Source organism: Platalea leucorodia (genome assembly GCF_965183815.1).
Source record: "Platalea leucorodia genome assembly, chromosome: 2".
NCBI classification, from domain to species: domain Eukaryota; kingdom Metazoa; phylum Chordata; class Aves; order Pelecaniformes; family Threskiornithidae; genus Platalea; species Platalea leucorodia.
Genome location: NC_138824.1, coordinates 18,009,790 through 18,037,467, shown reverse-complemented (window position 1 = coordinate 18,037,467; position 27,678 = coordinate 18,009,790). Strand labels below are relative to the sequence as shown.

Below are 27,678 nucleotides of genomic sequence, written 5' to 3'. Positions count from 1 at the left end.
CAGGATAACTGAATGTTGTACGAAGGAGTAAACCATATTTTCTTAGACTCTTGAACCTGTTAGCTTCACTTGATGTCCCCTAGTCTTTAAACTGGAGAAGACTGCCAGTCTTCACTTTGTTCCGCTCCAGATTTTGTAGAGTTATGTTATACCTCCTGCAATTCAACTCTTTTTGTGCTGAAGCGCTCAGTTTATGCAACCAATAGCTGTGCATAGTGTTTCATGTTTTTGAACATCCCTCCTCTACTCCTATTCCAGTTCAATTACATCCGTTTGAAAAAGTTTTTATGCTGCACAACGTACCTAATCTATTTCTAGAGAATAAACAACTATTTCCTCTTCGTTTTGCATAATAAATTCAGTGCAAAATTTGCTATTATATATACTTTTTTCATATATTGTTTATCTCTCTCTCTCTCTCTCACACATATCACAGAATAATTGAAATGTAGATAAAGTTTGTACACTTTAACCAAAGTAACTTGGTAGGCTTTTATATTCCATCAAGATTTAAGCCCCAGAAGTACTGATAAGAGCAGCTAGACAGTAGCAGAACTAACACCCAGTTAAGTGAAATTAAGCATTATTCTTGTAAAAAAAGATCTACATTATCACCTGGTAATCAACTTTGCAGCAAGAATGCGAACTTGATGGTGACTATCTGCGAGAAAATGTGGGAAAGCGTCACTCACAGGTAGATCTTTATTTATCACATTAAGGATCGCCCACTTGCAATGAGGATCAGCCTGAAGAAAATTAATATTGTGGTTTAAAATATACAGAAGACCTACAATGGAATATACACTGATGTATGCAAAAGACTTTTAGATACTGTTTTTAAGTACACCTTAAGTATACACTTAACATGGTAATGAATGTCAGAAAATCTGGGGTTACCTCAAGCAGGGCTTTCATGCAGTTTAGAAGGGCCACTCTGACTGGTGCTGTGCATTTCCCTTCTTTAGCTAAATGCCTAAAATAAGGAAGATTTGAATAAATGAAAAAGTTGCCAACAATTTTGAGAAAAAGTCTAACAAGTTCATTTCTGCTGCTCACAGTTCATTCTTTTATGCTCAACAGGCACGTTTGGGAGGATTTGACATTTTTATTGATAATCTACAATTGTAAACAATATTCATTTTTGGTTGATGAAGTTATTACTTGTTATAATTACTGATGCTATTCAGAGTACAATCAGTTTTTGTTAATATACAACAGTGTAGTATTTATTGTTCTAGTATTCTCTTAGGGATGATATGATTCTTTGCTACAAATACAACATGACACAGGAAATCTGGGAAGTTAAACACTGGATAAAGATATCATAGGATACCAACAGCAAGACACACAACAGCACTACAGTCTTCACACTAATAGCAAAGCTAAAAATTTTCTGCCCAACAGACTTCTGCATTAAATAGATAAAACATACCAAAAAGATCCAACAACTGTCAGAAACTGTCCTTGGGCATAACCCGTCTCTTCAGCATGTGTGTTGTACTGGGCCAACCCTACTGCTATAGGAAGCAAATTATTTAGAATTGCTTTACAAACTTCTTGATCTCGACGGTACAAAGAACACATGGCACTGTGAAAGAAAGAAAGAAAAAAATATCTTGAAACACTAAACAGCCCCCAAATCCTCTAGCTGTTGAACTAAAATAGCTCTAATACATGCTGAATAGTTTCTCTCTTACAGAAGAGGCCTAAGAAGCTTACGAACATCGCCTGCAGGCAAGAGGTGTTCTTCAATAGGGAGCTCCTTCAAAAGGACCAAGTACTGGGGAATGAAAAAAAAAAAAAAAAAAAAGAACCAAAATGGAAAATAATACTTAAGAAAATAAGTAGACAAAAAGAAAAACTGTAACACATTTTCAGTAACTTATATGAAATCATGCAGCAAGGATACCTAATGTCAACTCTTACATGTTAGACTGACCATCTTTTCATGCAAAGACTGTTCCACAGTAATATGGCTCATGAAATTTTTAGTTTTGGCAGTCAAAAATATTTCCTTTGTAAACTAAAACACAGATCCTATTCTACTACAGAGACCATTTCTAGCTGTTTAACAAATAATTAATGATAAAGGCAAGATGTTCATTCTTCTCAACTCTATTTTCTAGCTTACAAATTCCAACTGCTCTTTCCCCAACTACAGCACACTTCAAAACACTAAAAGTAGCCATTTTAATGTCTTCTCAGAGGACCGATGACAAGAGAAAGACAAGAATATACAATTAACAAGAATATACAAATTTAAAAACAGTACAAATATAGAAGTGGATCTGCTGTAAAAAAAGCTCACACTCACCACGTGCAGATGCAATGGCTTAGCACTATCAAAGTCACTGCCATCAGTAAGCATTAACAGATTCCTCCGTATATCAGAGGCTTGGAAGCTCACTGTCTGAATTTGGACTGTTGTTACACAAATACATAAGAACCTCAGAATTTCAAGGAGAAGCAAATCCTGCTTTGTCAACTGTTCTTCAGCTAACGGACTCAAAGCACCTGAAAATAAGATTTTCACGTAAGAAATGCTTCTCCAAGGACAATAAAGAAGTTGATAACGTTTTAGGTCTTTACAAAACTAACTTACGTTCTCAGAATAGATAGAGTACTAGCATCCTTTAAGTTTATTTGTTATTGAGCAGTTACTGCATCAGGAACAGCTTCTTGAATGTGTTTCCCACCTCTACAAAGGCCCTCTCTAAAACAGAAGCTTCTAATTTTATGTGCCCATACATATGGCTGATTTCTCCATCAAGATTACAGTGAACTCAGCAGAATCATGTGCAGCTGTGTTCTTTTGTATCGTTAACTATAACTTAGGATATATTTTAAACGACAGATTCAAAGCTTCCCCAAAATTGAAATGATGACAATTACCACTATGTTAATATCCTCATTGAACTCTCAATTATAACCTAAACCAAACAGTGACAAATGCCATTTTCCTGTCACATTTAGAACTCTTGTAACTTTCTGCAGTTGCAAACTTTATTTATTAGAATTACTTGTTGGATGGTTGGAGAAGATACTTCTAAAGACACTTATTCAACACGATGGGAAAATCAGACCAGCTGCTGTTTGTGGCATCAATATAACACCCTGACTTCCTTCTCATTCAGCAATAAACAGAAGACATAGTCCTGAGTAAAAACTAAGATACACACCATTTTAAGAAAGAATTTAAAACAAAAGAGAACACTAGCACTTGTAGCTCCTAACAGGAATAAACAGACAGATTCATGCTCCTGTCCCTCTGCACGTCCACAAATATAAGAAAGTTGACCTTGTCAAGAATTACTGATCAGGAAAAGGAGAAAAGTTAAATAGGACTACTTTTAAGAAAATGAAGTACAGTCTAATGACAGAGAAAGGTATCCTACAGACACACTTTCTAGTCTCCTCTTTGCCAAAATTTCTGCCTGAGTTTAAACAAGTTAGCGAGCTTCTCTGCTTGTATTTTACTATTTATAAAATAAAAAACTTCTTTCCAAATGAGCTAGAACACTTCATTAACATCTTTAAAACGCTAATGAGGTACAAAAGAATTATTATTGTTTATGAAGTACCTGGTTCAACCACTTCCTGCTTCAACTAATATTAAAGCAGCACAACTTTGTATCTCACTGTCATTCAAGCAAAGAGCAGTCTGTAGAAACAAGCTTTTGCAAATAGCTTTGGACACAGAGAAGACTTACCGGTTACATTTTGTGTCTCACCAGCTTCATTTGTATCACTGATGTCAGTCACTGAATGATCATCAAATAGATCATCAGATACCTGGTTATCTACTTCCATTATACTCTCCTCAGGATCATTCCCCGTTAGATCCACTTCTCCCAGTTCACTTGGTTTTCCAGTAAATCTCATCTGACAAGAACACCACATCCTTTTAAAGTTGGCTTTTAAGGACAGGAGAAACACCACAGGCATAACACAAGAAAAGACACTACAGTTTCCAGTGAACTAGAATGGGTGAAAACAGTAAGGGCTACACTGAATTGATGAATTTCATCCTTAGTGATAAACCTGTTTTCTACACATGTGAATTGTTTCATCTGAACTATTCTCTCTAGGACACAAGATTCCTACGACAGATACTAGTCTCTGTGTTTTAGGTGGTGCCAAGGACATTGCTAGTATTTGAAAAACAACTCTCTCTACAAGACTCACAGACTTCTCACTATACTTCATAATTACAGAGAAATGAAAGGAAGGCATATGACCTTTTTGAGTGCACACTAATTACTACTTTCCCTACCAGATGACAAGTTAACAGAAGGTAAGACTCTCAGCTTCTCCTCACCTGAAAAAACAAGGGATTTTGCCTACCTAGACCTGACTACAGGACAAAGTGCCAAGAAGAGAAGTTTTAAGAGTTGTGCTAAACACAGTGATGTGCCACCCTATTACTTTTCTCAGTGAGAGAGTCATTTACAGTTAGAAGATTTAATATCTACATAATAAACACCTTTCAAGTGTTTTAAGGTACATAAGTCCATCAAACTACAAAATAAAAAGAAGCTTTTAAAATTTTACAAGTGCATTAAAGTGAAATGTCATGTGTTATAGAAATTCTTGCTGTGGCATAAAATCTGTATATACTTTTACTCTAATACAGTATTAAAAAATTCCAAAAATAAAATAATTTGTTTTTTAATGTGAGCTGGCATGCTAACCTCAATCAAATGTTATCCATCTGCTCTCATTTTTCCCCTACGCCTGTGTTCAAATGCTAAATAGAAATGTTTCCAGTTAGGAATTCTCTATATAACTGAATGTATTTTGATTTATTTTTTTCAGTAGTAAGTATCTCATTTGGTTTGCCTCCAAATTATTATATTTTAAAAACAATCCTCTCATAGAAGAGCACTGCATTTAGAAACAGACAGAATATACTTACCAGATTTTTGCAAATATCTACGAGATCATTCATAAATTTTGATGTTAACAAATGCAGGAATATATTAGACAGCATCTTATTAGCACTGTTCTGTAAGAAAGCAAGATGTACAGATAGATTAATTCTTTTTTTTTCAGGTATGATATTCAACTTCGTGATCTCATTAATGCAGAAAGAAATATAAATTCCTTTATAAACTTTACCTTGGTACAATTGCATAAACATTTTGTACACTGCATTATTAGAGTCCTCAGTGAGCTGATGTGGGCATCTTCATTTAGTTTGTTTTTAGACTGAGAAATGCTTTCCCCGGCATAATGAATGAGAGACTAGTAAAAATACAACACAGTTAAAATACCTCAGTTAAATTCCTTTATACATTGGCACATACACAGCACACAGAGACAAAAGGACATGATTCTCATTCATACTCATTCATACATTCTCATTCATACAGCTTTGATATTTATATTGTGTGTCAATGAGTTTGGACTTTTTTTTTTCTTTGACTTTTGTTTCAGTCATTCTGCTCCAGAAGTGACAAAAAGATGGCCTAGACCTGCCTGAAACATTGATATTTTCATCACAAAAGAAAAATACAGCATCTCTCCATAATGTGTAAGTTTTGGGTTTCCATATTCAAGCAAGAAACCACTTCAGACAGTAGCAGTGACAATGATAATGATAATAGCTGTCTTCATACTGGTTTAAACCATCAAATGATCTTACCAAATTCCTGCATAAAAGACCTATAAATGAAAGGATTTGTTATCCTCTAAGTAGTACTCTGTCCACACGTCCACGATTATTTTATTTTTTTAAAAGGGGTGACTCAGAAATGGATCAATAGATAGAATACTCTCCACTGCAAAACTCATGTGTTCGTGTACTGACAGAATTTCAGTGACTCCTCTCTTTCAGCAGCAGTAACATACTTAAGCCTCTCTCAACTTCCGTTTTTAAAACAGAAACCAGTGGAAATATTCATGCTCTGAAAATGTGTCAATACGAGTAGAATTTTAAAAATTATTTATATTTAATGCTTTATTTCATTTTTAATAGCTCCCAAACACACTGCTGCTTACCTTAGCCTTCTGGAACAACTCTGATTTACAGGCGTCCTCTTCTTTAAATATGCCAGTGTAGCAATAGCAACCAAGAACACCAACGAAGAGACTGACACATCGGACAAGGTGTTCTGCAGCAACAACCTTAGACTAAATCAAACACACAGTATAAATACCAGTGGTTTATCATTAAACTTTTTCACTAAAATACAGAATTCTTTAGAGTCTTTTTAAACATTTTTAGGTACAGATTTCACCAAAATTAATGGCATTGCAGTTGCCTCAGCTCCCTAACATGTCCTTTTGGCTCTCCATGTTATAATATTCTCTGTACGTCTCATGGCCCTTACACTTCCTTCCTTCACAGTACTTTAAATTCTCCTTCTCCTTTAGATTCCATCACAGCAATATGTGCAGCTCTTCCCACATGCTCTGTTTATCTACTTTACCTCCTGCCAGGACAACAGACAGTATGAGCTAGTCAGGAACTATATCACATTCCTACTGCTGTCTCTTCTGATCTTAGTAAATTCGTAAGTTCCTTCTTAGCAGCTGCTGCGCCAACAAACAAATGGCATAGATGGTTGTAAATGCATGCAAGTTTACTGCAGGAGTATTTGAGAGATCCCTTTTTACCTGTGTAAATTATTTGGATCAAAGGAGGAGAAAGAGCAGACAAATAATTATTTGTCTTACTTTCTCAGGAAGGGAGACCAAAAAGCATTGCTATCACATTCTTGAAAAGCAGGTATCTATAAAAAAAATGGGAAAACTTATGCATACACGCCATTGTTACACATGCAAAACCAGGGATAAGTTTTATAGCTCCTGGTTGCCAGTACCTTGTTTCAAAATTTGGTACTGCCTCTTTTGGCTCACCAAATATTACAGGACCTTAGCAGTGAACTGCAAGGAAGGCACACCACTATATTAAAACCAAAGCTAGCCTGTCAAAGGAACTGGAAGTTTAAAAAGTCGGCTGCTTTTGTTTTCACAAACTTTGCCATTATGTAGCGGCTCTTCCTCTACAAGTCAAGATTTTTCTCCAAAGGAGAGATTCTGTGGTGTTTCAACAAGTAGAAGATACAAATAGAGTCACAGGATAATTTGGGCTGGAAGGGACCTCAGCAGGTCTCTGGTCCAACCTCCTGCTCACAGTAGGGTCAGCTCTGAGGTCAGAACAGGTTACTCAAGGCTTGATCCAGTCAGGGCGTGAAAACCTCCAAGGATGAAGACTGCACCACCTCTCAGGCAGGGCAACCTGTGCCACCGCCTGATTGTCCTCACGTGGATAAAATTCTCCTTCTATCCAGTGTGAACTTCTCTTGACTCTGCCTGCTGTCTCTCATCTTCCTGCAATATACCACTGTGAAGAGCCTGGCTCTGTTTTCTGGACAATCTTATAGGCGTTGACAGACTCCCCCAAAGCCTGTTAGGTCCCCCCAAAGCCACTCTGCTCCAGGCTGAACAAGCCCAGTTTCCTCTGCATCTCCTCACAGGTCACATGCTGGAGCCCCCACCATCTCAGTGGCCTCCACTGAATGCACTAAATGCATGTCTTGTACTGGGAGGCCCAAAATGGGATGCAGTATTTCAGATGCCGTCTAAAGGCACTGGGTAGAGGGGGATAATCAGTTCCCTTGAGCACTGGCTGTGCTCTTGTTAATATAATATAGTCCATATTTGTAGCCTTCTTGACAATTAATCCTTTACAGAGCTGCCTCTTTTTACAAAACATAACTATTTGAGACCTCGACACCTCAGGCTATCGGCTATCGTGGCTGAAAACTGACAAGAGCTTAAAGCGTTACAGGGGCACAGAAGCTGAAACCAACACCACAAAAAGCAGGGTAACAGTGGTTTATGTGGCAACTTTGCACACACTTCCACTTCTACACAGCTTCTAGAATGTAGAATGTGTATGTGTATTCCCACATACTTCTGAAAACTATGGATATTTTGCAAATGATGTAAAGAAATACAGACTTCTCTATTTAGTATTATTGGATACAGTTTTTAAAATGTTTGCAGTTCATTTTTAGCAGCAAAAGGAATGAAAATCTATATACTTTGCCTTGAAAATATATTGTTTGGGAGCAGAAATATAAGGATGTAACAGTAATTTCTAACTTACCTTAGGAGCATAGCTGCTTAAAAGCTTTTCTGACATTGATAAAAGACAGTACTCCAGTGCTTCCCTAAGATTTTGGTCGATGGCAAGTCTTGAACCAGTCACATTTTTAGCTGCAACATTTACTGCAAAGTCAGTGAAAATATCCATTTCATCAAAGGTTGTCTGCAGATACAGCTCTTCAACATCAGAAAAATTGTTTTCTTCTTTCCCTTGCAAGTGTTGCACACTTGAAGAAGAGACATAATTTTTACTTTAGCAGCCAGTACACGACTTACAAGTCTTTAAAACTATTATTTAAATGCAAGAAATAAACAACAGCAAAACAAAACATTTTATCCTTTTGTGCTTCCAAACCCTGGTTGATCTTTAATTTCTGAGGTGACTTCCATTGTGGAATGGATGCTATCATTTTAGCTCTGTCTGAAGAAACTGCAAGGAAAAATGAAGCCTGCACACACACTATACGTTCTACAGTAGTTCATATAGCAGCATCTGTTTTGTGTTAAGGTGGCTGACCTCAACCTACTTTACACAATTGGAGCAGAAATTCATTAAACTCCCCAAACCAGTATTTTTAACTTCTAGTAGGAAAGTCTTACCTTCCATCAGAACAAGTTATACACATTTTAGTTTCATTAAGAGGAAACTGGACATAGTCCAAGAGCCTGAACATATGCATCAGTGAAAGATGCAACAGCCTTCACAGATTGACTCCGACAGACTCAAGTAATGTGTGGCTGGGGCCACAAATATAGGTGGAGTGGCATGAGGACATACGGACAGTAAGTATCTAGCCACCTTTCTACTTAGCATCTATCTTCAAAGAAACTCTTAAGATATATGCTTCCTTTGGAATGGAAGATAATGTTAAAAAGCATGAATACACATTTGTATAAATTTACAAATTATTAAAAAAATACAATTGTAATGAGTTAAAAACACCTGATGTACTTATGGATAAAGAGCCATATATTTAGCTGTATTGCTGAAGAGAGATGATACACATATTCCTTGTAAGGTATTCTGTTCAGTAACTGAAGCTTTGACTCTGTCAGCAAGAGACTATTTTAACATCTGCTTAAAGCACCTTAACAAATTGCAAAAGCGCTATTATTTTTATGGGTCTGAAAGACGTTGTACAGAAAGATGCGAAAGAGCTTGACAAATTATGCATTTCATTATCTCTGCGTGTGAAAATGACAAATGTAAGAAGCTTAAGTATCTATAATGATTGATTTAAAAACATACCATTTAGCATCATTTTGGAAAAAAATCATGGCAGCTCTAGAATTCTTCATTGTAAGGCTCACAAGAACTTTTTGTAACGTAAGATAAGGAAAATCACTGTAAAAAAAGAAAATTGTTTTGTATTTTCTTGCAGTCAGACAAGCTCTTGGGATTCCTGAAGCGCACCCAAACATTAACCAGATTAACAGCGTAACTTCAAGGAAGCTTAAATATTCACTTAAGATTTCTAACACATATTTCATGTATCTGCTATGCTATGGACAGATAACTAAACTATGTCTCCAGAATTACATTCTACAGTAAGCTTAAAAACCCTGTATACTCTACCAAAGCATTAACATAATACAATTCTGCAAATCCACTTTTCCCTGCCCAATTTTCTGTGTTATAGGGTGAGCTTACATATAAAATTATGCCATAAAGACTTTTACCTGCAGAGCACAGGAGGCAACTCTGCACATTCTTCCATTTCTTCCTCCAAATAGCAGGACAGTAGCCATTTCATTATTGCCTCCTTTAGCAGAGAATCAAGATTTCTTTCACAATTATTCTGTTCCATTCCTATGTCCAAATTTTCTGGCACTGAATAGGCAGACATCACTAATGATAAACAACGTACAGCAGAACTGTAACAAAAATGGAACACGAGGCATTTGTGAGAAGCAATGTGGTATTTGTTGATCAGCACTCTAAAGCAAAGTCAGTATTTCTGCATGCTCAGGAAGCACCAAGTACATAAGCAAGTTAATAAGCACGCATACTGGAAAACTCCTTCATTAGAATCTTTGCATTTTCAAAAGCCACGTTTTGGCTATTACAGACATTTCCTATCTATTTTAAAGACTGTTTCAGAACACTCATTTGAAAATAAAAATATATTTAGAAGAAAACATACTTTTTAACTTCAAAAAATCAACATCTCTTTCAGTCAGATTTTAAATTTTTAGTCCATTTTACATTTTTAGTCAATTTTAAATTTGAAGATGCTTGCCTCTCCTCTTCTGCCTCTGCTTTCAGACTTAATGTATTTATGCCCGTTTCAAATGCTTAAAACACAAATGTCATCAGTTCTTAACTAGAAATACAGCCACAAGAACAATAATATTATTTTGAATAATACAGTGGCTTTGGTTGCACAGTAAATAGCAATGTGAATAAGACACAAAATATTATCCTTGCTTCCCATTTTACCTTGAAGGCTTGCATGCAGGTCCTGAAAATATCTTCCAGAGTTCTTTATCTGTTACAACAAGGTTTCCTTGAATCATAGCTCCAAGTAGCCCAAAGCTCTCCACTTCAATTTGCTGGAAACTTACGCTACGAATGGTAAGGGACCAAATCTTTGCCCAGGTTCTTTGCAGCTCCAACTTGTGGGTGCTTTTCAAATCAGTTTTCTGGTTTTGACACAAAGCTACCTCTGTGAGACACTTCAGCACGTATGGCGTCCTTTCTCCTCGGCGCTGCTGAGGCAGTAACTGGTGAAGTACATTGAGTAAGGGAGGTAGCTCACTGTTAGGAAGACTCATGGGATACTTTGATATTAATTGAGCTGTAATCTGTAACCTTGAAAACACAAAGTGAAGCAATTAATATCAAGCATACATAAATTTGCGTCTTCAAAAGTAAATGAACAAACAAAGCGTTCTCCGACTGTCATTTCACATTTATACTTTCCAGTATTAAGCTGATTTGTTTATTATCAAAGGTTAAAGATTCAGTATTTCTGTTGTTTTTACTGGTAAAGTCTGCTCATCTAGCCTCATTATCACTAACAATTTCTTACAAGCTGATTTTGCTGATTTCTAATTTCTTGCAAGCTGAGTTCTTTGACTTCTGACCATACGGGAAGAAAATTGCAGGAAAAAAAATTACTTTTCTCCTTCTTCTGGACTAGCCTGTTATACATTCTGACCCAGGGAGTGACCTCAAGGGTGAAATTACATAAACAGGAAACATTACAACAACATCTCTGCAGGTAAGAAAAATAAAATTTATCAAATGAACAAAATGTTAAGCTGGGAATGGTAAGTTGGAAGGGTTTTGCTGATAGCAATGGCTGCAACTCTCCTCAAATTAGTAAATTACACTACTCACAGTATTTCTTGGAGATTGCCACCTCCACACAGAATGGCATATTAACTTCTCAGCTGGATCCTAAATAGCCACTTTGTCTCAACACTGTGAACAATAAACACACACACATACACACACACACACAAACCTGCCACCCCAGCTCAGGACCCAATTCACAAGCAGCTACACTGTTCTGGTATCTTGTACAGCAGTTTCCAAGAAAAGTCACAATGACAGAGAGGAACAGTAACAGCAAAAAACATCCGGTGTAATCTATCTTAGCTAAAGTCAGCATTCTTGGGCTTAGGACTACAACTGGTAAGTTCTGGAAAAGTCTAGCTGTGGTCTTTTAACAACCACTTGACTCCCTGCTATGCTCTCTGCTACAGAGTCCTTCTCCCGCGGCAGTCAGTGGAAAAAGACGTGCAGCTATACCTCCAGTTCAGGAGTCCCTCATGTCAAACAAAACAGCCCTCAGTCAAGGTCCAAGCTAAGATGGCAGGCCTTGCACTTCAACAGTTCTCAGGCCTGGTATTAGGGCAAATTGTGTGAACGAGTCCAAAATGGCCAAACTGTTAATGGTTGCTGTCCTATGACACAGCCAGCTTAAGACAGCAGTAAATCTCACGTTAATATCCTAATACTCATAAGCTGGATCACACACACAACACTTACATAAAGACTGGTAGTATCTAGCACAAAAGACAGGTAAAAAAAATCAGAAGCAGTAATATCTTTTACACTACAAGACAGTTTACCAGACCTTATTTGTTATTTCTTAGGAAACCAAAGATATAAAGTTTTTAAAGCACGAGTGCCAAGAACACTACTCGCTACTTTCCAAATACTGTGAGACTCTAACCTTAGTGCTTAGATACATAAGTACAGCACGTGCAGACACCTAATTTGAAAGCACAACATATTCAGGAGAACACTTAAATGTAAAAAGATGTCTGTAGTGATATTTGTTTCATGTAAAGATGTTATTACCAGGGTATGACATCAAAATCCTTCTGGGATCTTTGCAGGTTGTCTCGAATTACCTCCCAGCCTAGTTCAATCCTCCTGCGCTTGCTTGGTACTGTTCCATCACCGGGCTCTCTTTGTGAAATGGCATAAGGCTGGGCAATTTCCAGAACTTTGGTATCCTCTGTAAAAACCTTTCATAAAGAGAAATTTTAAAGTATGCAAATAAAGCAAAGTAGTATTTACAGGAAAACGGAAATGTTAAACTAAACTGGTCCATTTTTTACTGTGTATAAAGCCTCTTAAGAGGCAACCAGAATTATTAATTATTCTTTACTATAACAGAACCTCTGCTTATAGTCTAATAAGCAACACTAGTGAAACCCAGCATAATTTAGGAGTCCACAGATTTCTAAACTGCACAAAAACTAACAACTAAACACAACAAAACACAGACAAAAGGTACTAATAGTTCAGTAAATGATTTTGAGGAAATGCTAAAGCTGTATTACTTTAATACAGCACAGTAAATATACAGTCAACTTTATATTCAAATAAAAATGTTACCTGATGACAAATATCAGCCATCAACTCAATCAAATTTTCCTTTACAACAATATTACGTGAGCTTGAAGAATACTTTCCTCTACTACTGATGAGATTTATTTCATTCACCAGCAGATCATATAGATTATGTAAGATACTTTGCCATTTTGTCGAGTCATATGCACCTGTACATGCAAAAACAATTAAAAGATAACTTCTACCACCCACTTGATACAATATGTAAACCTACCTAGACAACGCAAAATACAGTCAAAATCAGAGTAAAGCACACAAAGCTTAACAAATATAGGCCTGCAAAACAAGTCTTATAATGGAGAATGAATAAAGTAAAAAAGTGAAAAAAGTTAAGAGAAAATTTAATCAGTGTATACAAGTAATTAGGGTAGGAACAAAGTGTCTAATAGACCATGCTTTATATAACTGGAAAGACTACAATTAAATGCAATGGATAAATTTGGACTAATTATAAAATCTTTGCCATTTGTAGACAAAGTAAAAAAAAAAAAATAAAACTTTAAAAAAAAAATTATGCTATAGCTGAAATAAGCCATGAGAGACAAACACAATTACTGAGTGATGTTCTCTGAGCAGTTTTATACAGTAAGTCAGACTTAGACCACAGTAGTAGTTTCTGGGCTTAAATAAACCTGGTAAAATAAGAATACACGTGGCAATCTAAACTCAATCTAAATTATTATTTCCCTTCCACAAAGACTTTGTGTTTTGATTTAGTAATTAAAATGACCTTCTGATAAAAAAAAAATACCAGTCTTTACAGGACTTAATACAATTAATATTCTCTTAGTGCATACAATTTGAAAACTTATTTTCACTTTCATCCATATTAACCTATAGCATAAAACTACTGACAAGTAATCATCGCTCCCATTAATGTTTCCAAGACTCAGTATCAAAATTCAGAAAGTTGGCACAATAATTCGAACAATCACATACAGTGATAGAAAAAAAAAAAAACCAGGGAGCTTTTTATTGTACCTTTTCCCTGCGTTTTTGCACCCTTTGGATGATGAATACGAACTTGGAGACGAAATAACTCAATTATTGACTCCTTCAGGGAATCCTTTGGTCTATACTGAGTCCATATATAAAGCACTGTAGGCAAAATTTCTTCTCCTACTTTACAAATTCGTATGCGACAGTTGACAGCAAACTTATTGCAGAAGATGTTAATTGCTCCAACAATATGATCCAGGCCTGCAGTATTTCTCTCCTGCCTGCAACATAAACCAAACACTCAAACTTCCATAAGAAATAATCCTATTTCTTTTTACAGATATTTTTTAAATGTAAATACTAGCAAGTAACTATATTCAGAATATTATTTGCCTAACAAATGCAGAAGTTATTAATATTTTAAAGAATTTATTAAATTGGTGTTCAAAGAGAACAAAACATGTCTAAAGAAGTATTACCTCCTGTTACTCAAGTCTAATCCCAAATATGTAAAATAAGTTATTCTCTAAAAGTAGGTATTAGCATACAAAAGGAGCACTTGCAACGTACCTTGCACACTGCATTGCTTTTGAAAAGAAGATAAGCATATCAGAACTCAACCCATCAGTTTGGAAGCAGTACCCCCTCGTAAGTGTGTGAATTATCCTCGCCACCAAGACTCTATTAATCTTGCCAGAAGGTTTGAGGTATAATTGGCCATACAGGATCAGCAATTCTGCAAATGTATTAAAAAAAAAGTATATATGATATAGTTTGTATATATGTTGTAAATATACAAATATATATATATAAACATATATATTACAGAGGATTACACAAAAAATGCTTGAAGCAAAATATTGCATTAAATATACAGAAATCACCATTCTGAATTCAGCTGCATGTCATTATTCACAAAAGTTAACTGGGGGAAAAAAACCAAAATGTGGTCTTGCCTACACTGGAAGTAAAGTTATATTCATTCTGAGCTGCGATACAATCTGCTTTGTGTTACACTGAGCAAAGTGGCTATAGCCACACAATCAACTTTCACAGCTACTCCCACACTCAACTTCTGCTCTACATTGATTGCTCAGCACGGTGGGCTCCATTTGTTGCAGAATACACAATAAAAGTACTCAGAAACAATTTATAGCCACACATAAATTAACAAAGAATTTGGTGCAGCAGGAACAGGTAAACCGATCAGAACAGTTGGTACTGAGGCTGCCCGTATTTCCATTACAAGCAGTTCAGCTAGTTCACTCCAGCCCGCAGGCCAACACATCCATGCTTTGCACTCATTTACCAGTTTTCTGAAGGAAAGGCCCCTTCCTCAGATTTTTGCTTTCTTATCTCAAGGCCCATTTAGGAATCACCACACTGTCCTTTCATCAGCCTCATATAAGTCACGGTAGCACAGTACTGATCCAACCATCGCTATCAGTTTAACACAATACATATGAAAGCCTTGCTGCTATTTCATTTATGCCACCTACAAGTGACATGATACTGTCCCTCACTGATGTCCTCACCAATGGACAATATCCACTGCAAAGAACCACAGTGGGAAGAAATACTGATTCAGTCCTATGACCTCAGCAGCCATTCTGGGACAACACTTTGAATGAATGGACATCCACCTCTCAGGCCTCCTCTCTAAGGAAAAATATAGGTAGAATGACCAATTACTTTACTTTTGCTCTGTAGAGTGACTAAGACCTCAAAGAGCCTGACAACCCTCAGCTCTATTGGTCAGTAGCTCATCAGTTTGGGGTGAGTAAGCTCTCCACAGACAGTCAGGATCAAGGCCTCTGAGGCACTCTCTCACAATCTCTTCTTTTGAATACTCTGCATGGGTGACATTGATGGCATCACCCAGGGCCTTAAGCTCTGGATTCCTGCACTGTGGAAAAACCAGCTTGGGACAACTATAAATAAATAAATTGCAATGCTACTGGTTCATTGTTGTGTGGGCCTTGGTAGATTTATGGACATCTTGGACTCCAGCAGGACTCGTAATGCCACCTTCACCAAGTCTTTCATAACTCTGGCCTCAGATTCAATAGAGATACCAGCACCTTCTTTCCAAGCAGGCATAGGGTCATTTGCAGAACTTGGGTAACTCTCTGAATCATGGGAATCAGAAACAGTTCATACACCTATATTACTGGGTCACAAAGCTTTAACTTCGTGAAAAGTGCCCAAGCCTGGTTTAACTGTGTCCCTTCTGCGTAAAGGATGGAAGTGGAATGTGCATCAGTGACCTCCCAGCACCCTCAGAACAGTGGGCCCTACACAACTGCAAGTGTGCAACAGCCCACAGCCAATGCTCCCTGTCCCTGCAGGGGATTCTTATAAGGGACCTCCTCAGGTTGGGAAACCACTCCTGCTCACACCTGCAGAGCTGGCTGAACTCTTTTCACATCTACTCTCCGTGCTCTCTGCTGACCCCCCCTCAAAGAACACACGTGCAAGGAAAGCACACAGCTTTACACGAAGTCTAGAATGCGAGCAAAACCTGCAGCAGAACAAGCACATGAACAAAAAGCATTCAAAAAAATAAGAAAACTTGATCCCACAATACCACTTGATCTCTTCTCACAGCTGAGCCTGCTTCAAGCAGGGCATTGGACTAGAAATCTCCTGAGATTCTTTCCAATGCGAATTATTCTCTAATTCCCTGAGAGAGGCAATACAGCTATAATATATACAGAGATGAACAGGGAAGAAAGGAAATACTGCATTTGGTTTTTAAAAACAGGGTCTTAACATAGGAAAAGTATAGCATCCAGCAATATGATCCTTCTGAAGGCAAACAAGGTCTACTGGAAACTAACAAAATCTGGTTGACCTGGCTGAACTAAAAGAGCAGGTACATCACTTCTTTTCTCCATGGAGGAAAAAAAGGCCCAAAAAGTCATAATGATCTCTAAACCCTACCGTCATGCCTTATCCTCCATGCTCCATTTAGACACCTGAATAGAGACTTTGTGGACCAGGCCCCCACACAAGTTGTTGGAAAACTCCTTCCCTGCTTGACTGAGCTTCCTCTTTTTTCTCCAAGTCCAACTGCCTGCACACCAGTCACTACTTAAGAGCACAGTCTGCCACCTCTCCAGCACTTCACGTTCCCAAGCCTCTGTCAAGCCTCATCTAAGTGAGCCAAGACCTGCTATCAGTCCTGCTTATAAAGCCTCATGATCCTCTCAAACACAGCTTTCATGCTGTCCTCCACCTCCTCCCCCGCTTCAGCCCTGCAGTGTTGCAGCATCCTCTCTGGGATGCCTGCAACAACGTGGGGACCAGATAGGAGGTGAAGAGGTAGGGGAAAGAAGCTGCTGTAGCATCCTCCTCTTCAGAAGAATATGCAGAAGAAAGAAAAGCAAGTCTGTTGGTCCTTCAATATGCATGATAATGCATGGTTTTGTTGTTTATTGCCATCCTTCCCACAGTTCTTAGGGTATCAAAGACACAGTTTTCTGTATGTGGCAGCAATACTGGGATAGATCCAGTTCTGCCCTAATTGCTATAGCAGACAGGTGAAATCAAGCTCTGAAAACCTTAAGATGTGCTAACTTCAGTACCAGGGGGTGGCACAGCAAATAGAGCATCTGGACACTTAGATTAAGGAAGACGCAGTGTAATTTGTTAAGCAGCAAGAGTGGAAAGAGGCCTCCTTGGCAGTATCAATTCCTCCTTGTTTTGGTGGCTGGTGTTTACTGGGAGATGGATTGAGAATCTGCTGCTGCTTTGAGTGCCTGAGGGGGTGCTGGATGAGGTCTTTGAGCACTAATGGACTATCTCGTCCATTTTTGCTATGAATGTGCTCTGAACAAAGCAACTACCTTCCTAGATTAAGGAACAGTTTAGTCTTGCATCCTATGGAGATCACACAAACTGCCCACATTAGTAATCAGCTACCTGGAATTTCTGGTGATGCGAAAGTTTACTTATACGTCTGTCTCATCCTGGATGATGACTTGGCATGCCACGATCTTAGTGCACCCTTGGCAACAACAGCATATCAGCAAGTGGAACGGAACATCCTTTTCATCCTCTCCCCCTGTTGGTGACCCCCTCGTTACAGACTACCCGATGAATAAGAGCGCTTCTCAACTCTATGTATTATATTCTTATGAACTGCTGGTGCTGCGAAATAAAAGTCACTGTTTAGCACCACACAGAGTCTCTGCACTGGAACATTCATGACCAGCAGAGGTTTAGGGAGCAAGGCTGAACATGCAGCCTTGTCAGTATGCATACAGGTGCATAGGCGAAGGGGCTGTCACCACAGCTGCCTGCTGCCTCACTCGATAACAGACATGCTGAATAACTGGAAACCTTTCAACCTACTGTCATGGTTTAGGTCAGGACAAACTAAATGCACACATTTAATTACTGCACAGTAATTTGCATATTTATTGCCTCTGAGAAACTACAAACAGAACACTATAGAGTTGCAGAAAAATGGTTCTCTCCTTCCCCTCTCCTTGCTGACAAGAGCAGCGGTTGTAAGTGGTCAGGAGCAGCAGAGTGTTAAGCGTGCTGGTTCTGGCTATGCGAGCTTGGTCCCAGGCAGCCCTAGAGGTCCTCCACAGTCTAAAGGTAGAACCGTGCTGTCACACCACCACCCCCGGCCCCTTCAAGCTGAGGTAGACGAGTTTTATGAGGTGGAGAGCACCTTCCAGATTGTTTTGCATTTACCAGCCAGCAGAGTGCTCTGAGCTGTTGTTCATTGATTGGTGCAGCACGTCACTGCATCATTTAAGCAGGTTCAGCTATGAGATCAGACCAGCCACTGTTGTCAGATCACTCATTCTTGTATGAGTTTGGTTCTGCTATTTCTGCCAGTTACATTGTTTTTTCCCCGCAACACCTGCCTAACTGTGCTTTATCTGACAAAAAGTTAGATCCCTAACCCCTGCACAGCAGCATACCAAAGGTCAAATTGTGGGTTCTCTGACATTTGCCTCATTATTCAAGTTATATCAGCTCAGTAGGCCATGACACTTTCCACCCCTTCCTCTACACCCCCCTAGCACTCACTCATTTAATGGTACATGGTGGGAGGTTACTTGCATCATAAATTACATCCTTTGTGAGTCTCCAGACTCAAGGCTTGGAGGTAATAGAAGACGTGGTGTATCTAGTCAATCCCATGTTCATCTGTCCATAATTTCATCATTTTGTGTTTGAAGTGAGATCCATTACCAGATTCAATTACTTCTGGTGTACCATATCTCCACAAAATTTCTTTTTCAAGACCTACCACAGTGCTTTTAGCAGTGGCACAAGCTACGGGGCAAGCCTCCAGCCAGCTTGCAGTCATTTCTTTAAAATAGCTAGGACATATTGATTCCCCCCCTACTAGGCCTGTACAAAGATCCAATGTAGTCTACTTACCACACATCTCCAATCTGGTAGTTTAAATGACAGCTATCACACCCCAACACCTTTTGTGGTTTATCTTTTTTCACTAATGAACAAATTTCAAATACCTTTATTACTTGTAGAATGGCATGTTTAGACAAATCACTCCTCAGTCTCTTGCCCAGAGACAGGTGGAATCTCATCTCATCTGTTTCATGAGCCCATAAAATTACAAATACGTCCACTCTACATTCCCAGTCCAGGACTTTGTTGATTGCAGCAACTTGAGTAGTTTGGTCTGACTGATAGGTTTTGATTTGTTCTTTGGTGGCTCTTCTTTTTGGGACGCAGCTAATGACGTGTCATACCCATACACTGAGTTTTTTTGCAAATCCCGTGTGATGTCTTTCCACAAAGTAGCTATCCAAATAGGCCTCCCTTATCTCTGCCAATTCCTGTTTCCACTGTGTAAGCCAGTCCCAGAGGGCTCTGGCCACTATCCAAGAGTCAGGTAAAATCTCTGCTGTTTCCTCTGTAATGCTCCGTCTTTGGCCAGGCTTATGCCTTGGACTTCTACATATTGACTTGTCTGTCCTTCACTTTCATCAGTTTCTATCACCTGTTGGTCAGGATTCCAAATGACAGCTTTCCGTCTTTGCCAATGGCCAACAATTAGGCAAGAACCATTAGTGAATAGGGCATATTACTAATTTTTTGAAAGCCTGTCATATTCCAGGTCTTCTTGAGCGCGTGGTAATACCTTGGGTGACACCCCAAAAGTCACGACATTTGGACCAATCCATCAACTCCTCCAGTACGCCAGAGCCTACTCCCTGTTTCCCCTTATGAGTCCATTTATTCCAGGTCACACTTGTGTGGGAAGTCAAAGGCATTTCTCCTTTCAGCAAACAGTGAAGTACCAGCAAGTGAGGAGCCAGCAGCATTTCTGATTCCATTGCCACTACTTCAAATGCTGCCTAGATTCCTTCATTATTGCCAATATTTCCTCTTCTGACAGGGTATAGTTGGTAGCATATAGTCGGATCTTATTGTTGCTCAGGTTGTCACTCAAATGAGCCCATTTTCCTAGTGACTTGGTACAGTGGGTTTACGAGCAGACTGTATCCAGGGATGCGTATTTGTCACAATCTCACCATTCCAAGAAAAACTTGTGTTTCCATTTTATTGATCAGTGGTGCCATTGCTGCAATGCTGTAAATCACATCACTAGGAATGCAACAGCACCCATCTTGCCATGTGACACCAAGAAACTATTTCCTGCACAGGTCTCTTCACCTTATCTCTTTTGAGCAGAAACCTTGCATTTAGTAAAATTCTAATTATCTCTTTGCTTTTGTTATACACCTCATGGGCAGTGTTTCCCCATACTACAATGTAATCAATGTACTGTAAGTGTTCTGGGGCACTGCCCTCTTCCAAAACCTTTTGAACAAGTCCATGACAGATGGGCTATGCTTCCACTGTTGTGGCAGAAGGTTCTAGGCATACTGTACTCCTCTCCAGGTAAAGACAAACTGTGCTTTACACTCAGGGGCCAGGGAAATGGAAAAAAATGCATCAGCTGTGTCAGTGGTCATCTACTGGGTAGTGCTCTTTGCTTTGAGTTCCTACTGTAGTTCTAGTATACCTGATACTGCAGTGTTCAAGGGTGATGTTACCTCATTCAAATATCAATTATCTCTGATTAATCTCCAGTCCCCACTGGATTTTCACACGAGCCTGATGGGATTGTCAAACAGTGAATGAGTTTGAGCAACTACCCCTCAACTTTCTAGTCCTTTGATAAGACCATGTACAGGACTGAGTTAATCTGTGTTGGTCCAACACTGTCACTAGTGCACTGAGTTGCAACCAGCACCAACTGAGGTGATGTCTGTTGCAGCCCTGACTCCTCCTCCTTCTGAGAGAGTCAGGCAGCTGAGCAAAGAAGTGTCCTCATTCATTACTACAGTGGCAATACCAAACACCCACTGATGTCCTCATGGGTCCCTAAAATATCTATTCATTAAAAAGTTAGTGCCCAAGATGCAAGAGGCACGTGGTCCCAGGTGCTTCCCATGTGGTCCCAGGTCACAGGGCTTCCAGCTTCCTTTAGTAAGACTGAGTTCAGCTTCTACTACCTACAGCTTCCACTGGCCTCATGTGACTCCTTTGATGATGCAGTCAGTATATACCAATATGATAGCTCCTCATAATTTTTAAGAGTATGACTATCAACATTCAGAAGCTCAGAACTTCCAGCAGATAAGAGTGCCTCATGAAGTTGGTATTTGCTTATCAAATCTAACTGCTTCGGGGCACAGCTGGAATCCATGTTCTTCCTTTCAACTCCTGCACCAGATCACTGACTTTATAAATAGAAAACAGACTTCTCCATTGTACTCCAGGAATTATAAACAAGCATTAAGGTGGTATTGCTAAAAAACGTTATGATAACCTTTACAAAGCTCATATATCCCTCCTTTAATAAAAGCAACTTGTTTCATTTAATTGGTTTAAGTCTGACTTCCTGTAAGATTTATGGCCTTCAGTCCTGCCTCACTTCAGTAATTAAATTCCACTGTGCCCCTTATGATCTAACATCACAATTGCTTCTGTCACACTTCCAGGTTCAGTCCATACACAAACAGACACAGCTCACTTCCGTGTTCCTAAACTACCTAACTACCACACAACAACTCCCATAGGCTCCTCAGGTAACCTGTGTGTACCCTTCCAGTGACACTCAGTCTCAGTTTTCCTTCTCTGCCTTCTTTAGTATCTCTCTTCAACATCCCTGGCTTCTTGTCCCATTCCCTACCTCAGTCCTACCCGAGTACCTGGTTCTTCTTCAGATGCCTTTCCTGGTTATTGCTCTGAACTCCAGCTCCCAGCCTCCTTATTTGCTTAGTCCCTGCCTTCGCATTCTGCTCCAACCTGGAGGCTGACAGCCCTTTCTGTTCTCCCCCGCTCACTGGCTCCTAGGCTCAGGCAGCTTCCCCATACGCTTCCAGCTTCCCCTTCAATCTTCAACTTCCAGTTCTATCTCCATTGCCAATGGTACCAACTTCTTTAACTTCTGAGATCCCACCCTCAGGCTCTCCAATCACATTTCCCATCCTGAACTGTTCCAGTTCAGTCACTTTGCTTTGACAGTCTTCTGCAGGTTGATTTTGCCTTCCCTTTCACTCCCAGTATCACCAGACCCCTCTTCTGAGTTCTTTGCAGGTTTATTCCCATTCTGTAGTTAAGCAACTCTCTTCAAGCTACAGAGCATTGTCTCATAAAATGCTTTTCAGAAATCCAAACTTAGACTTCAAAGCACTACACTACGCAAATAAAGATTTTTATGCTTTCTCCAGAATTGCACATGCAACATTCAATAAACTAGACTGTAAAACTTCTAATACCTTTTCTTTTTTTTTTTTTTTTAAATTATGGTGCTATTCCATCAACAAATGAAAACAGATGGGTTGAGAGCTCACTTCATGTCAGTTAGATGATTCAAAATACATAAACATTCTTCTCCATGCTAAATAAGTTAACTGTCTTGGAGGCAAATCCAATCCTCTGAAAAGTGAAAAATTATGTTTGCATTTCCACTCAGTTCAGGTTGCACACTATGCCATTAGTCAACTTTTTAATCCGTTTTTGTCTATTTAAATCTTAAGCTTTCTATTTTTCCTTTTTATGCACTTTGTGCATATAACAACGATGAATCAATGCTTTTTTAGGACCTTCATGAGCCCACGAAACTCAGATAATAAAATTTAACAGTAATACATTAACTATATCAAAACTATACCAGCCAATACCTAATACCTTGTAAACAACTGCACACCAACACCAGTTTTACTGAGGCTATTTCCAGCACACACATTGCACGGATTTGTTATACATGTCAACGCCTGTGGAGATGATGCACACATAACCTGATTCTATAAGTACATATGTTTCAGTAAGCAACAGACAAACAGTATGCAGAAAGAAAAAAAAAATCAGTTCCTAATCCTTGCTGCTTTGTTTATTTCAACTGTAAGTCTTCAAGGCTGACACTAGTTTACTCCATGGTTTGTGTAGCACCTCACACAACAGGCCATCAAACAAATTAATATGCACCTAAACATGCTTCTATAATAGCAAAAGACATTTGTAAGTAGGCTTAAAAATCTTACCTGACCACTGCTGCTGGGATATCTCACACCAGTATTTCCTTACTGAGAGGATATCTTTTAGGAGTATACCACTACAGTCAGATCCGTAAGCAGCACAACTTGTTGGATCTCTTATAATTTCTATGACATAAGTCAGAAGTTCCTGACATTTCAGTCTGGGTCCTCCTACATGAAGAAATAATGTGAGACTGTAATTAATCCAAAATGTGCCAAATAAATCTGGAATTAATAGTTTGTAAATGTTTACTTAAAAATAAAAACACTCACCCCACAGTTCAGAAACAGTTCTGTTAGGAATCACCTCTTAAACAAACTGTTTCTAAGAAAGAAATTACTTACGAGAGGATACATCAGTTATAGACACATTGAATAATAAGAAAAAGGCACTGTGAGCATCAACAAGGACAGAGAAGGAGCACAAAGGACTGATTCACATGAAGATATTTAAATTGTAAACACCTGGAAGTGAGCAAGATGATCCCCACCCTGGTAACTAACTACAGAGTAAAAATTCAAAGATGAAAGCAAAGTATCAAAACTAAACAGTAATTACTACATGAATACATATTACTAACTTTTATTAGCACATCTGATGAAATATTTGACCAAACTTCCAATTTCTTGCATCTTTTTTTGTCTGGCAGTTTGAGTTGAAGCAGATGCATTTGGTTTTGTCAGCTGGAGGGTTTTCATTTCTTTCTGGAAAGATTTCTGCAGGACACTTCAAAAATAAAAGATATTGATCAAGGCTCTGCACATTTATGACTAAAGTAAAATACGTAAATGTCATTTTAGCCTAGAACGTCAGAGCTTGTTCTTCTTGCAGTTGTAATTATCAAAGACCAAAACCAACTGAAACAGATTACAATCTAAGCATGATGGAAATAGTCTGTAAAAGGAGCTATTAGTTTTAAAGATAATCCAGAAGCAACTTGAATAGGAACCAAACTTTCCTTTAAACTTTGCATAATGCTAAACACACAACTTCTAATTAGGAAAAAAAGCAATGCTGTCTGTCTATTTATACTGCAACATTATACAACAAAATAATAAGTACTCTTTATTATTTTTATTGGCGAAAACCTTCAAGTCCTATTTCTCCATCATTTAAAATTAACATATAGATTAGATTTTAGATCTAACAATAGATTAAATTTTTCACTGGCTTCATCACTGGCAATTACTGGACATTTTCTGGCCTACTATTTGTATTCAGTTTAGAGTCTCTATTTTTGTATTCCTCCTATCTATTTCCAATATATAATTGGCCATCTCAAAAGCAACATAAAAATTTATCAAATACTTCTTATGATATTTTTGGAACAGCCATGAAACAAGAACTATTCCAATGCTGTCCGACTAAAAAACATAATGGAAAGCTGACCAGACACCAGCCTATGAAAGCTAATACTTCAGATGCACTTTTAACATGTAATGTTACACTGGTCCCAGCTGCTCTAAAAACTTATCATGCTCATGCTCAGTCCAATCTTGTAGTACACCTAGAGCAGATTATATCAAAGATGGGCTTCTACAAACCTCAGCACAGCTTTTTTAATTCACAAGCCACAGTCCTTCTCTTGTGTCCTGAAGAACTCAGTAACACAAAAAATTCTAATGAGCTATCTATAATCTACATATGAACTATACGTTGAAAATCAGATGCAGAGGATAATTTTCGATAAAAGAAAGTAACTATTATTTTTGCAAGTAAAAATGACCACTCAATTAATGATCAGCTTCCTTGCAGTTAAGTTTTCTGTATGTTACAATTGTTGCATTTTTGGCTATTTTAAATTTACTCCCTTTAGAGATGAACATAAGTAACTTCTTGTTCACAAGCTGACAAGAAGTCTAAATCAATCTGCAGAAACATAAGCGTTAAAATACACCCAAAAAACAAAAGAATGATGTTCCATGTAAGAAAATTGAGACCATTCACAAAGAAAAAAAAAGAAACTACCTAAATAGAGCATCCCAGTTGAGCTGCTTTGCTTGTTTAGAATCAGAATTCCGGTCCAGCTGGAGAACTGTTTCAGAATCACGGAGAAGTCGCTTGAAATTTTCAATTTCCTTCTGAAAATGTATTTCAAGAAAAAGAATTATTAATGATTCCCTTCATTGCTAATTGAGGCACGCACACCAAAAGAATACTTGTTACCCTTCGCTCCACAGCCTTCTCATTTTCAAGGCGACGACAACAAATGAGCAGATCATGTAATACAAGACTCATGGTTCAGTTTAACAGAAGAGTCATTTGTATCTGCAAACAGAAGAAAGGGATAAACCAGTAATTATTTTACCTAATACAAGTCAAGTCAATCAATCCAAAAATTGGGAGTGCAATATATTGAAAATCCAGTATCAAACACAACCACAGTGTTATTTCACTGAAAAGCTCATTCATCTCTGGGTTAGTCTTATTGGTCATAAGACCGAAGCAAAGTCTCACGTCAAGAATGCAATCCATTCCTACAGGCAGCAATCATGAAGAATAACAGCAGAGACCCCCCCCTTCACATGACTCTTTTTATTTCCTCCCTTTTCATGAGTGATAACAGAGTAGAGTTGGTCAGATGACATGGAGTGAAATTATAATAAGATTAAAATGACATAGAGCTGAATACGTTCAGGCAAACAGCACCGACTTTCAGTAGCTAGCTGTTTTCAGTAGCTGAACCTGATGCTGCCAGGGGAAGGTAGCAAACTCTCTTCCTCTCTCACATCTTACATTTTCATAGTATGCACTATCATATTGACAAATTCCTCTGCACTCAACGTGTCAAGGGATGCTCGAGTATTACTCATAAGAGGAAACAACTTTTTCCTTCTGTGACCACTTAAAATTATGCCTCATCTCCTTCAACAGAGGTTGGAATCAGCTAGACCTTCCATTTCTGGTTTACATGAAGTAATGCTGATCATGACAATGACATTGTATACAACTCCCATGCTTCTCCTTTTACCCCTTGAAAGCAGCCCCAAGAGAAACTCTGTCTGAAAAAGATAAGTTGGAAGTAACTCCAACCATATGCTGCTGAGGCTGCAATAAGCAATTGAGAATGGGCGTTCGTGATGCATGGCACTGCATCATGAGCACTTTAATGAGAATATAAAAATATCCATTCAGACAGGTAAAACTTTAAACATCTATGGTCTTACTTATTTCCCTTGGCTTCAATCAAGACCAGGCTGGGACTAAGTATGATCAGAGATATGGTGACTGACCAGGTGTGTATGAAAAGGAAAATGTTGTAAGCAGGAAGGCTGGCTGCAGTGTACAACCAAACTCATTGAGATGATGAACTGCTCCTGTAACTCACTGCTTTTGCTGAAGAAGAAACTGAAAGGAGGAAGAAACTGATGGCTTCTGAAACGCCGACAGGCTGAAAAACGGTCGACAGAGAAACGTGACAACATGGGTTGCATGTTGTAGGGACTGGGTATCAAAGGGGAAGAAGCCAGTTCTCTCGTTCATATTTAATGGTGTTTCAACTGCTGTAATAACAACAGTGAAGAATTCCTAAGAGTGAATCCATCTACTATTTCTTACTAGTTACATAGTTCTCCAACTATTATATTATGACCACGTTCATCCCCTATAAAAATTACACAGGGCAAGGAAAGAGCATACCCACAAAAGAAACCCAAACAAACCACACACCCCCACGGAGAGGCGTTTACTGACAGGCGTGCAGGGCCATTACAACTAACGGGCGCCCTCCAGCCGCTCCTACCGCAGGGGCTCCGGTTCCCGACGCCCCCGAGGCCGCCCCCGGCACGCGTGGAGCCCCTCAGGGCTCTGCAGCCGCGGCCGCCGCCCCAACGGCCGCACGCCCCCCTCGCCGAGCCCGGGCCCCTCACCGCGGCCGCCCTCACCACCCTCCCCCGGGCAAGGGAAGCGAAGGCCGAGCAGCCCCTCAGGACCACGAGCCTCGGGCGGGCAGGGGCCGCGTCGCCAGCGCGGCCCGGCGCGGGTCGGAAGGGGAGGGCAGGAGCGGGCCCACCTCCGAGCGGCGTGGCGGGCGGCGGGAGCCGGCCGGGGAGAAGGAACGGCCGCCCGCGGCTGCGGCGCGCACCCTCCCCGCCTCCCGGCGGCGTGGAGCGGCGCGGTCCGGTCCGGCGCGGGCGGGCGGCGGCTGCGGGCGGACCTGGAAGCGGATGCGCGGCTGCGGCGGGTTCCGGCGGAAGGGGCCGGGCGCGGCG

The 27,678-nt window shown here is 39.3% G+C and overlaps 1 protein-coding gene across 8 annotated transcripts in view; it reads right to left on the bottom strand.

Annotated features, from left to right (window-relative positions):
• ATM (ATM serine/threonine kinase) overlaps positions 1-27,612 on the bottom strand; it is a 79,492-nt gene extending 51,880 nt beyond the window's left edge. For 6 of the 8 annotated variants that reach the window (XR_014227428.1, XM_082304142.1, XM_082304144.1 and 3 more), the window contains exons 1-22: positions 27,480-27,612; positions 25,634-25,735; positions 25,436-25,548; positions 24,048-24,193; positions 23,473-23,637; positions 14,495-14,660; positions 13,967-14,205; positions 12,971-13,134; positions 12,428-12,597; positions 10,556-10,927; positions 9,796-9,990; positions 9,365-9,460; positions 8,117-8,342; positions 6,001-6,132; positions 5,119-5,244; positions 4,916-5,005; positions 3,711-3,882; positions 2,315-2,514; positions 1,698-1,780; positions 1,433-1,588; positions 898-973; positions 616-746 (exon numbers count right to left, since the gene is read on the bottom strand). Coding sequence is in view for 7 of the 8 variants with exons in the window: in XM_082304142.1 (XP_082160268.1) it covers positions 616-746; positions 898-973; positions 1,433-1,588; positions 1,698-1,780; positions 2,315-2,514; positions 3,711-3,882; positions 4,916-5,005; positions 5,119-5,244; positions 6,001-6,132; positions 8,117-8,342; positions 9,365-9,460; positions 9,796-9,990; positions 10,556-10,927; positions 12,428-12,597; positions 12,971-13,134; positions 13,967-14,205; positions 14,495-14,660; positions 23,473-23,637; positions 24,048-24,193; positions 25,436-25,548; positions 25,634-25,705 (3,290 nt within the window). In the remaining variant the exon portion in view is untranslated. Of the gene's footprint in view, positions 1-615; positions 747-897; positions 974-1,432; positions 1,589-1,697; positions 1,781-2,314; positions 2,515-3,710; positions 3,883-4,915; positions 5,006-5,118; positions 5,245-6,000; positions 6,133-8,116; positions 8,343-9,364; positions 9,461-9,795; positions 9,991-10,555; positions 10,928-12,427; positions 12,598-12,970; positions 13,135-13,966; positions 14,206-14,494; positions 14,661-23,472; positions 23,638-24,047; positions 24,194-25,435; positions 25,549-25,633; positions 25,736-27,136; positions 27,199-27,479 lie in introns of those variants that run through there. The other 2 variants (XM_082304143.1, XM_082304147.1) reach the window with 2 other exon arrangements.
• Between the last annotated feature and the right edge of the window lie 66 nt (positions 27,613-27,678).